We start from the raw sequence: 12,499 nt of genomic DNA on the forward strand, positions 1-12,499 counted from the left end.
TTTACTACATTTACTTGGTTTTTATTGAATAGATCTCTCATGACAAAATAATGAATATTACACTGAAAGGCTTATTACATTCATTATCTTTGTGTAGTTACTCTCCAGTATAAACCCTGTGATGTTCCAGTTTTAATGCTTGGGTAAAAGCCTAAGCGTGCACATTCCCTTTGTATGGTTTCATCAAAAAAGTTTTTGATGCCTAGTAAGACTATGGCCTGCAGAAAATCTCTATCACATATAATTATATAAAGGCTCTTTAGTATGGATTCTCTGATGTTGATGAATGTTTGAAGTCATAATGGTTTCCCACTCAGTGTTTTTGTTTCTCAAGTATGAAATTTTGCAATATTGTACAATGTGAGAGTTGTGCCAGAAGACCTTGCCACTTTCATTACATTTGTTAGGTTTCTCACCAGCAAGAATTCTTTGAAAAATCCTGATCTCAGACTTTTACCTTAAGGCCTTGCCACATTCAATACATTAGTAAAGTTTCTCTCCCCTATGGACTAGCTAATGGTTATTAAGCCTTGAACAAAACTAAAGGCTCTGCTACATTCATTATACTTGCAAAGTTTTTCTCCAGTATAAATTATTGTATGTGTTGCAAGGCTTTAATGCTGACTGAACCCTCTGCCACATTAATTACATTTGTTAGATTTCTCTCCGGCATGAAATCTCTGATGACCAATAAGATATGAACTGTCGCGGAAGAGTTTGCCACATTCATTACATTTGAAAGGTTTCTCTCCAGTATGGGTCACATGATGATTAGTAAGGCTTGAACGTACACTGAAAGCTTTGCCACATTCATTACATTTGTAAGGTTTCTCTCCAGTGTGAATTTTCCGATGATGTGCTAGGGATGAGTTCAGACTGAAGACTTTCCCACATTCATTACATTTATAAGGCTTTTCTCCAGTATGAATTCTCCGATGATATGCAAGGTATGAATTTTGACTGAAGACTTTGCCACATTCATTACATTTGTAAGGTTTCTCTCCAGTATGAATTCTGCGATGTTGTACAAGATGTGAATTTTGACTGAATGCTTTGTTACATTCATCACACTTAAAAGGTTTCTCACCAGTATGAATTAGCAGATGTTGGGCAAGGTATGAATTGCGACTGAAGACCTTGCCACATTCATTACATTTGTAAGGTTTCTCTCCAGTATGGATCCTCCAGTGATTTGCTAGGGATGACTTGTGACTGAAGACTTTGCCACATTCGTTACATTTGTAGGGTTTCTCTCCAGTGTGAATTCTCCGATGTTGTGCAAGGTGTGAAATATGATTGAAGACCTTTCCACATTCATTACATTTGTAGGGTTTCTCTCCAGTATGAATGATCAGATGTTGTATAAGGTAGGAATTGCGACTGAACACCTTGCCACATTTGTTACATTTGTAAGGTTTTTCTCCAGTATGAATTGTCCGATGTTGTGCAAGGTGTGAAATTTGATGGAATACCTTTCCACATTCATTACATTTATAAGGTTTCTCTCCAGTATGAATTCTTTGATGTTGTGCAAGGTGTGAAATTTGATTAAAGACCTTGCCACATTCATTACATTTATATGGTTTCTCTCCAGTATGAATCCTGCGATGCTGTGCAAGGTGTGAAATATTATTGAAGACCTTGCCACATTCGTTACATTTATATGGCTTCTCTCCAGTATGAATTCTTCGATGACTTGCAAGGTTTGATTTTTTATTGAAGCTCTTGCCACATATATCACATTTAAGCTGCTTCTCCTCAGCATGGATTATTTGATGTATAGTAAAATGTAAGCCTTGGTGAAAGGACTTGCCACACTCATTACATTTGTAGTGTTCTGTCCCAATGTTTGCTTTCTCTTTTTGTGTGAATAATGAATCCACAAAATTATATGCATGTGTATGAGAAACGTGGGTTTTGACAGTAGAAGAAATACCTTGGGGTGGGGAAACTAAGGAACTACTGTTGACAGATTTTTCCATGTGATCATATTTATATATTTTCCTTTCAGCTTGAAATAGCTGCAGTTCTGGTAGGTGTGACTGTAAGTTTAATCCAAGTTGACTTTTAATAGGCTTGTTTTGTACATCATCCTTTCTACCATGCATGTCTCTTCTACCAATGAGACTTTCCTTATAGGTCACACACACTCGTTTGTAATGTCTTTCATCATGTCTCCACCGACATTGAGAGTCATGTACATTTTTCTGGGTTTCACTGAAGCAAAAATCTTCTATGTCGTGGCTTTCATGTCTTTCCAACATTACTGTCTGGAATATTTCTCCTGTATTACTCTCCTTTTTTGTTGGTAATTCCTTGATCTCATATTTAGAAAAAATACCTATAAGACATAAGGAACCCACAGTTTCCAATTAATTACAGATAATAAATATCTCCTATTGAAATATGTAATATTACACTAAGAGTAATACTTATGTTAAAGGAAATTATAAAACTCCCAATCATGATTTTTAATTTTTTGGAGAACAAAAGGAACAGATATTTTCTTTTCTTTTTCTTTTTAAGATGGAGTCTTGCTCTGTCGCCCAGGCTGGAGTGCAGTGGCGCAATCTCGGCTCACTGCAAGGTCCGCCTCCCGGGTTCACGCCATTCTCCTGCCTCAGCCTCCCAAGTAGCTGGGACTACAGGCGCCCGCCACTACGCCCGGCTAATTTTTTATATTTCTAGTAGAGACGGGGTTTCACCATGTTAGCCAGGATGGTCTCGATCTCCTGACCTCATGATCCGCCCACCTTGGCTTCCCAAAGTGCTGGGATTACAGATGTAAGCCACCGCACCCGGCCAGGAACAGATATTTTCTAGTAGAGAAAGGGTGACTGCACATAATTCAAACTAACTGCAGAACAGTAGTATAAAGAAAGCTACGACCAACCACTTACATTGCAAAAATTAGTTAGGTTAGCTCCCCAAAAAGGAGAATTTTTCCAACATGAAGCCTGGGCATACAATAGAAGGGAAACATGGCTATCTAGTAATTGAAAAGAATTTTGGAATTGGGAAATTTATTGACTAAGGTCAGAGAAAACATTCTTTGGAGCAAACTGAAAAATAAAAGGTATACAACACAACGAAGGCACCCATGGTCTAAATGTTTGCACTGACCAAAATTAGTCTACTAAGATCCTATTCCCCAATATGATGTTATTGGAAGTGGGGACATTGGGCAACAATTAGGCCATGAGGAGGAAGCTCTAATGAACAGGATTAGTGCCTGTATAAGGAAAACCACTAGAGTGCTTGCTTCCTTTCACTCTGACATATGAGACACAGCAAGAAGCTGGCTGGGGCAAGGTGCGGTGGCTCAGGCCTGTAATCTCAGCAATTTGTGAGCCCAGGGTGGGTGAATCATCTGAGGTCAGGAGTTTGAGACCAGCCTGTCCAACATTATTAAACCCCATCTCTACTAAAAATACAAAAATTAGCAAAACTCCATTAAAAAAAAAAAAAAAGCAGACTAGGGTAAAATAGAAAGAAGGCACCACCCGGGAAGTGTTTTTATGCATCTTGGACTTCACTGTTTACAGATTTATGAGAAATTATTTCCTGCAGTTTAAGGTGTTAAGCATCTCAGTCTACAGTATTTCTTACGGTAGTTTGAGGTGGTTAAGACATGAAAAGCTCCATCTAATAAATCTGACAGAGACTGATAAATCTTTTTTCTTAACTAAAGTAACTTTTCCAACTTCACAAAAACTCTGCAGTATTCCCAACCATCTACCAACAAACACTAACTTGCCAAAAGAAATTTGGAGTAAATTATTGCTTTTCAAATAAATAGAGTAGGTCCACCAATTTACACTGAAAATAAGTGAGGTCAGTGGTATTTGATCTTGGGCTGCAGACCCAGACATGTTCTTAAAAGTGGATGTAGTATTGACCTGGCAATCCCATTACTGGGTATATATCCAAAGGATTATAAATCATTTTACTATAAAGACACACACACATGTATATTTCTTGCAGCAATAGTTACAATAACAAAGACTTAGAACCAACCCAAATGCCCATCAAGGATAGACTGGTTAAAGAAAATGTGGCACATATATTCCATGGAATGCTATGCAGTCATAAAAAAGAATGAGACTGGCAGGACACAGTGGCTCACACCTGTAATCCCAGCACTTTGGAAGGCTAAGGTGGGCAGATCACCTGAGGTCAGGAGTTGGAGACCAGCCTGACCAACATGGTGAAACCCCTTCTCTACTAAAAATACAAAATTAGCCAGACAAGGTGGTGCATACCTGTAATTCCAGCTACTTTGGAGGCTGAGGCGGGAGAATCGCTTGAACCCGGGAGGTGGAGGTTGTGGTGAGCCGAGATCATGCCATTGCACTCCAGCCTGGGCAACAAGAGCGAAACTCCATTTCGAAAAGAAAAGAAACAAAAGAATGAGATCATGTCCTTTGTAGGGACATGGATGAAGCTGAAAGCCATCATGCTCAGCAAACTAACACAGGAACAGAAAACCAAACACTGCATGTTCTGACTCATAAGTGGGAGTTGAACAATTAGAACACATGGACACAGGGACAGAAACAACATACAGCAGGGCCTATCGGGGTGGGGGGCAAGAGGAGGGAGAACATTGGGAAAAACACCTAATGCATGCAGGGCTTCAAACCTAGATGACGGGTTGATGGGTGCAACAAATCACCATGGCACATGTATACCTACATAACAAACCTGCACATTCTGCACATGTACCCCAGAACTTAAAGTAAAATTTAGACAGTGGCATGTCAACCATCATACAGAGCAGACATTGGTTTAGGCTGTGTCCTGAGAAGGCTGTCCAATGGATAAGCATGTGTCTTTCCTTACATAATGAGAGTAGTGTGGGGTCTGAGAGAGTACTGTGGATATTGAGGTGGTCAGAAATACAAAGATTAATACGTTCATAAGTGACAGTAGGCCGGGAGAAGTGGCTCACGCCTGTAATCTCAACACTTTGGGAGGCTCAGGCAGGTGGATCACCTGAAGTCAGGAGTACAAACCCAGCTTGGTCAACACGATGAAACCCTGTCTACTAAAAATACAAAAATTAGCTGGACATGGAGTTTGGCGCCTGTAATCCCAGCTATTGGAAAGGCTGAGGCAGTCGAATGACTTAAATCTAGGAAGAGGGGATAGCAGTGAGCAGAGATCATGCCACTGTACTCCAGCCTGAGCAACAGAGCAAGACTCCGTGTGAAAAAATATATAATTATAGTTCATCAGTTAAAATTCTGACCTTAGTAGAAAAGAACTGATTTATTTATTTATTTTATTTTATTTTATTTTTTTTTTTTTTTGAGACGGAGTCTCGCTGTGTTGCCCAGGCTGGAGTGCAGTGGCCGGATCTCAGCTCACTGCAAGCTCTGCCTCCCGGGTTTTTTTTTACGCCATTCTCCTGCCTCAGCCTCCTGAGTAGCCGGGACTACAGGCGCCCGCCACCTCGCCCGGCTAGTTTTTTGTATTTTTTAGTAGAGACGGGGTTTCACCGTGTTAGCCAGGATGGTCTCGAACTCCTGACCTCGTGATCCGCCCGTCTCGGCCTCCCAAAGTGCTGGGATTACAGGCTTGAGCCACCGCGCCCGGCCGAAAAGAACTGATTTAATAAAGAGCATTAATAATATTGCATCCTTGCCTGGGCATGGTGGCTCACACCTGTAATCCCAGCACTTTGGGAGGCAGAGGCAGGCAGATCGCGAAGTCAAGAGATCAAGAATATACTGGCCAACATGATGAAACCCTGTCTCCACTAAAAATGAAAAAATTAGCCGGGCATGGTGGTGCGTGCTTGTAGTCACAACTACTCGGGAGACTGAGGTAGGAGAATCAATTGAACCTGGGAGGCAGAGGTTGCAGTGAGCCAAGATCGTGCCATTGCTCTCCAGTCTGATGACAGAGCAAGACTCGGTCTCAAAAAAAAAAAAAAAAAAAAAAATTACCCTATCTTCAACTCTGGGAAAAATTGCAATTGTGCAGCAAAAATGGAAGAGATTTTTAAAAGTCAGTATGATAATGTGGGAAGGAGGCAGGTTTACATCTCTTATAATGTATCCTATGAAATTTGTCAAACTGAATGACCTATGAATTCTATTTATAGGCACATATTCAACAAATCCAACGTATAGATTCAGCATGATTTCAGCTCACCTCTTTCTCCCATGTTGAAGAGATTCTCTTGCCTCAGTCTCCTGACTACAGGCACCCGCCACCACGCCCGACTACTTTTTGTATATTTAGTAAAAACAGGGTTTTATCATGTTGGCCAGGCTGGTCTCAAACCCCCGACCTCAAGTGTTCCGCTTGCCTCAGCCTCTCAAAGTGATGGGATTACAGGCAGCCACTGCATGTGGCCATTTTTGCTATTTCAAATAGACAACCAGACTATTTGAACAAGTACAGAGGGCTCTGTGCAGTATCCCGCACCCCAGATGCAAAGGAGGAGCAGCCCAGATATTTCCATCTCCTAATTAGGTGTTCCAAGTACAGGAAATGGGATGGAACCTGAATAGGTCAAGGGGCAGGTATATCTAGAGGGACGGGGCAGTTCTGATCTATAGGGACAGAGAACGGAGCATCAGATGGAATCAAGTACAGAAGGAGAGACCACAGGGGAAAGAAACCACTTTGGCACAGCCCGCCCTGTGCTGCAGAGTCAAGAAACCAAAGAGGTGACGGAAGCCAGATGACAGGGTGCTGCTCATCAGGATAAAGACTCTGCCTTGGTCTCTGAGCTGCGGCATCACTAGAGGACAAAAGGTCAAACTAATACACGTCTCAAGAGCACAGGGCACAGGCGTGGTGGTGGCTCACCCCTGTAATCCCAGCACTTTGGGAGGCTGAGGCGGGTAAATCACCTGAGGTTGGTAGTTCGAGACCAATCTGGCCAACATGGCAAAACCTCGTCGCTATTAAAAATACAAAAATTAGCCAGGTGTGGTGGTGGTGCATATCTGTAAAAAGAAAAGAGAAAAAGAGCGAGCAGAGGGATAAGTGGGGCAAAGAAATATGTCCAGAGATCTCAGGATTTAAATGATGCTTTTCCCACAGAATTCTCTCACTTGCAAAGAGTCTCCCCACACACTATTTGAAGATGGAGCTTCCACTCTGCCCATCTGACCTCTTACCTGTGTTTACATCTGTAAAACATTCCCAGCCAGACACGGTGGCTCATGCCTGTAACCCCAGTACTTTGGGAGGCCGAGGCAGGTGGATCACAAGGAGACCATCTTGGCCAAACTGGTGAAATCCCGTCTCTACTAAAAATACAAGAATTAGCTGGGCGTGGTGGCATGTGCCTGCAGTCCCAACTACTCAGGAGGCTGGGAGAATTGCTTGAACCCAAGAGGTGGAGGTTGCAGTGAACTGAGATCGTGTCACTGCACTCCAGCCTGGGCGACAGAGTGAGACTCTGGCTCAAAAAAATAATAATAAATAAATAATCCCCACCCATCTGAATTTTTTTGCTATTTTCACTTTACGTTACACAGTCCAGGGCTCTTTGCCTTGCTCCAACAGGTCAGAAAGAGACTCCTGCTTATAAAAAGTAGGAAACATGACATGTTGGAGCTTTTCTAGAGCCCCAGCCCTACGTTTCTGTAGGAAAGAAGATATTACAGATGAACCTAGGAAAATATTTCAAATTCCTCCATTGCCTGCCTTATTCTGAATCCTTAAAGAGCATTGTAATATGTGGACATCAAGCTCTCTTCCAAGAACTACTGAATTGAAAGCACAGGAGTAGCAAACAGAAATCTGGATATCTTTAAAGTCTGCCATAAGGTTTTGTTTTTGTTTTTTGAGACAGTCTCGCTCTGTTGCCAGGGTTGGAGTGCAGTGGCGTGTTCTCAGCTCACTGCAACCATTGCCTCCCAGGTTCAAGTGATAATCTTACCTCAGCCTTTCTAGTAGCTGGGATTACAGGCGTGTGCCACCACACAACATTTCACCATGTTGGTGAGACTGGTATCGAACTCCTAACCTGAAGTGATCCACAAGCATTGGCCTCCCAAAGTGCTCGGATTACAGGCATGAGTCACCATGCCTTGCCAGCCATAAGGTTTTAAGCCTACTTTACTTCTGGAAACCCCACTGAACTATCATGAAGAAAGCAGAACATCTAAACAAAGGGCACAGTTAAAGTCCAGATGCTACATCATGACGCTTTTCATTTTGAAATCAATACAGCTTCCATTTTAGTCAAGCAAGGATGGGGCTCCCAGGAGACAACTGGAGAAAATACAAAGATATGCAAGGGCACACCCCCACCTCTGGAGGGCAGTTATCCTCACCCAGGGAGACCAGGTTCCTATAATTCTCCAGCATCACGTTTCTGTATAGAGTCCTCTGAGCAGGGTCCAGGCATTTCCACTCCTCCTGAGAGAATTCTATGGCCACATCCCTGAATGTCAGTAGACCCTGAAATGAAAACACATTTTAACCAAATGGTTATGGGAGGAGTTCTTATCTTTACAGAAGTGAGAAGAGGAGAGTGGTGACAACAAGGATTTAATTGTAGTGAATGTTCTGACAAATCTGAGTGTGGGATTTTTCACCACATGATGTCTTCCCAGTGGTGTTTGATTACACTTTTTAAACAGGTCATAATACCCTCTCGGTATAAATTTCTTATGTTTGTGAAGAATACAAGAGACGCTCAAATAATAAATGCCTGGTTCCCATTACAGAAAAGTTAAAAACTTTTGGTCAGGTGCGGTGGCTCACACTTGTAATCCCAACACTTTGGGAGGCTGAGGCAGGTGGATCACAAGGTCAGAAGTTTGAGACTAGCTTGGACAATCTGGTGAAACTCTGTCTCTACTAAAAATACAAGCAGGCCGGGCGCGGTGGCTCAAGCCTGTAATCCCAGCACTTTGGGAGGCCGAGGTGGGTGGATCACGAGGTCAGGAGATCGAGACCATCCTGGTGAACACAGTGAAACCCCGTCTCTACTAAAACTACAAAAAACTAGCCGGGCAAGGTGGCGGGCACCTGTAGTCCCAGCTACTCGGGAGGCTGAGGCAGGAGAATGGCGTGAACCCGGGACGTGGAGCTTGCAGTGAGCTGAGATCCGGCCACTGCACTCCAGTCTGGGCGACAGAGCGAGACTCCGTCTCAAAAAAAAAAAAAAAAAAAAAAACAAGCATTAGTTGGACATAGTGGTAGATGCCTGTAGTCCCAGCTACTCAGGGGGCTGAGGCAGGAGAATTGCTTGAACCCGGGAGGTGGAGGTTGCAGTGAGCGGAGATCGCACAGTTGTACTCCAACCTGGGCAACACAGACTCTGTCTCAAAAAGAAAATAAAAAAGAAATGTTAGAAATTTTTATTGACACACCAAGTGACACTCAGTATCTAGATGAGATAGAGCATGAGTAATGCCTTCAAAGATGACAATATTCACAGTGAAATGTCAGCCGGGCTCAATGGCTCATGCCTGTAATCCCAGCTACACAGGAGGCAGGAGACTTGCTTGATCCTGGGAGGCAGAGGTTGCAGTAATCCAAGATCACACCACTGCACTCCAGCCTGTTCAACAGAAATTCCATCTCAAAAAATAAATCAATAAATAAAAAATTAAAAAATTTAGCTGGGCATGGTGGCAGGCATCTATGGTTCCAGCTGCTTGGAAGGCCTGGGCAACAAAGTGAGGCCCCATCTCAAAATACATGAAAACAAAATTACTCAAAGTACAAACAAACATTTTGTGTATATATATCCACAAAATAATAAAATATACACAGACTCACAAAAAACTAGAGTTGAATGCAAAGGGTTGTCATTTTCCCCAGATTTTCAAAATATGTACGTGTGTGTGTGTGTATATATATATAAAGTAGCAAGTTTTGTTTAATTGAAGAGGAATCTCATCTTGGTGGAAAAGGATATTTTGGCAGTTGGGGGCAGGGGGGAATCTGTTCAGTTCTAAGAAAGCAGCAGATTACCCATCCTAGAAGCAATCACTCTTTTAACAGCCTTCCCTGGAGGAATCCTCAGATATTGGCAGTAATGCAGGCGAGCACAGAGGCAGTGACTATGACACTCTTTATACAAAGAAAAGTCACAAAGGACCCACATGTCATTCAGCCAATTTCCATGCAGGTGTCAAAGAGGAAGGTAGCCATGTTTACTAACATGAGAACGTGTAAATTTTCACAACCAGCAGGATCAAATATCAGTAAAATATTTACTAAAACACAAAGAACAACAGACACTGGGCGTCAGGCCTCTCAGCTCAAGCCTGCATGTATACATCCAGATGGCCTGAGGCAACCGAAAAGCACAAAGGAAGTGAAACAGTCAGCTCCTGTCTTAACTGATTGACCAACCTTATGACATTCCATTATGACTTGTTTCTGTCCTGTCCCAACTGATTGATGGATCAACCTCATGACATTCTTCTTCTGGACAATGAGTCTTATGATCTCCCCACCATACACCTTGTGACTCCCTCCTCTGCTGACAATAGATAACCACCTTTAACTGTAACTTTCCACTGCTTACCCCAGTCTATAAAACTGCCTCTGATTTATCTCCCTTTGCTGACTCCTTTTTTGGACTCAGCTTGCCTGCACCCAGGTAAAATAAGCAGCCTTGATGCTCACACAAAACCTGTTTGGTGGTCTCTTCACACGGACGTGCATGACATTTGGTGAGACCCAGGACAGGAGGACTCCTTCAGGAGACTGACCTCCTGTCCTGGCCCCCACTCCATGAGGAGATCCACCTACGACCTCGGGTCCTCAGACAAACCAGCCCAAGGATTCAAATTGGGTAAGTGGTCTTTTTACTCTCTTCTCCAACTTTTCTCACTATCCCTCAACCTTTTTCTTCTTTCAATTTCAGCACTGCCTTTCAGTCTCTCCCTTCCCTTAATTTCAGTTCCTTTCCTTTTCTGGTAGAGACAGAGGATACTTGTTTTATCCATGAACCCAAAACTCCGGCGCTGGTCACGGACTTGGGAAGACAGTCTTCCCTTGGTGTTTAATCACTGCAGGGATGCCTGCCTGATTATTCACCCACATTTCAGATTTGTTTGATCACCGCAGGGACACCTGCCTTGATCCTCCACCTTGGTGGCAAGTACCACTGCCTCTGGGCAGCAAGTACCACCCCCTACTTGTGTCTCTACCCCTCTTTTCTCTAAACTTATCTTTTTACTATGGGCAACCATCCGCCCTCCATTCCTCCTTCTTCCCCCTTAAGCCTGTGTTCTTAAAAACTTGAAACCTCTTCAACTCCCACCTGATCTAAAACCTAAGCATCTTATTTTCTCCTGCAACACTGCTTGGCCCCAATACAAACTTGATAATGGCTCTAAATGGCCAGAGAATGGCACTCTATTTCTCCATCCTACAAGACCTAAGTAATTTTTGTCATCAGATGGGCAAATGGTCTGAGGTGCCTTATGTCCAGGCATTTTTTACACTTTGCTCCCTCCCTAGCCTCTGCTCCCAATGTGACTAGTCCCAAATCCTTCTTTCCCTCCTGCCTGTCCCTTCAGTCCCAAACCCAAGTGCTGCTGAGTCTTCTGAATCCTCCTTTTCTGCAGACCCCTCTTTCCTCTCTCCCCCTTCCCAGGCCACTCCTCAGCAGGCTGAATCAAGTCCCGATTCTTCCTCAGCCTCTGGCTCTCCCACCTTATAGCCCTGCTGTCACCTCCCCTCCCCACACCCAGTTTAGCTTACAATTTCGTTCTGCAGCAAATACTCCCCCACCTGCCCAACAATTTCCTCTTCAAGAGGTGGCTGGAGCTGAGGGCATCATCAGAGTGTATGTACCATTTTCTCTATCAGACCTTTCCCAAATTAATCAGTGCTTAGGCCCCTTCTCATCAGACCCCATTAAAGATATACAGGAAATCCAGTATTTAACCGAGTACTACAACTTAACCTAGAGTGACTTAAATGTCATCCTAACTTCTACCCTTTCCCCAGATGAGCGAGATAGAGTTTATACCGTAGCCCAGTCCCACACTGACACCCACTGTCATCATGAGCAAGACCTTCAAGAAGGCATCAGTATAGTTGCCCAAGAAGATCCCCAGTGGGAATACCAGACAGGCTCACCAGGTGTAGGTAGGTGAGATTATATGATTTCCTGCCTAGTTGAAGTGCTTAAAAAGGCAGATTTCAAAGTGACAAACTTAAAGAAACCACCCAAGGAAAAGATGAAAACCCAGCCCAGTTCATGGTTCATCTGGCAGCAACACTGAGACACTTCACAGCCCTAGACCCTGAAGGGTCAGAAGGCCATCTCATTCTCAATATGCATTTTATCAACCAGTCAGCTCCTGACATTAGAAAAAAGCTTCAAAAATTGGAATCCATTCCTCAAACCCCACAACAGGAATTAATCAATCTCGTCTTCAAGGTGTGAATAATAGGAGGCAGCCAAGTGGCAATGCATTTCTGAGTTACAATTACTTGCCTCTGCTGTGAGACAAAACTAAGCTGCACCTCCAGCACACAAGAACTTCAAAATGCCTAAGGT

The 12,499-nt window shown here is 43.2% G+C and overlaps 1 protein-coding gene across 33 annotated transcripts in view; it reads right to left on the reverse strand.

Moving 5' to 3' along the window:
• The window catches only part of LOC102140483 (uncharacterized), a 24,947-nt gene continuing 12,448 nt past the window's right edge, over window positions 1–12,499 (reverse strand). For 2 of the 33 annotated variants that reach the window (XM_074024515.1, XM_065535836.2), the window contains exons 3-7: window positions 8,301–8,427; window positions 7,137–7,265; window positions 6,823–6,962; window positions 4,263–4,379; window positions 1–2,341 (exon numbers count right to left, since the gene is read on the reverse strand). In XM_074024515.1, coding sequence (XP_073880616.1) covers window positions 642–2,341; window positions 4,263–4,344 — 1,782 coding nt within the window. In that variant the 5' untranslated portion in view covers window positions 4,345–4,379; window positions 6,823–6,962; window positions 7,137–7,265; window positions 8,301–8,427 and the 3' untranslated portion in view covers window positions 1–641. Of the gene's footprint in view, window positions 2,342–4,262; window positions 4,380–6,159; window positions 6,963–7,136; window positions 7,269–8,277; window positions 8,428–12,499 lie in introns of those variants that run through there. The other 31 variants (XM_065535824.1, XM_065535825.1, XM_074024510.1 and 28 more) reach the window with 30 other exon arrangements.

Source organism: Macaca fascicularis, chromosome 19 (genome assembly GCF_037993035.2).
Source record: "Macaca fascicularis isolate 582-1 chromosome 19, T2T-MFA8v1.1".
NCBI lineage: Eukaryota > Metazoa > Chordata > Mammalia > Primates > Cercopithecidae > Macaca > Macaca fascicularis.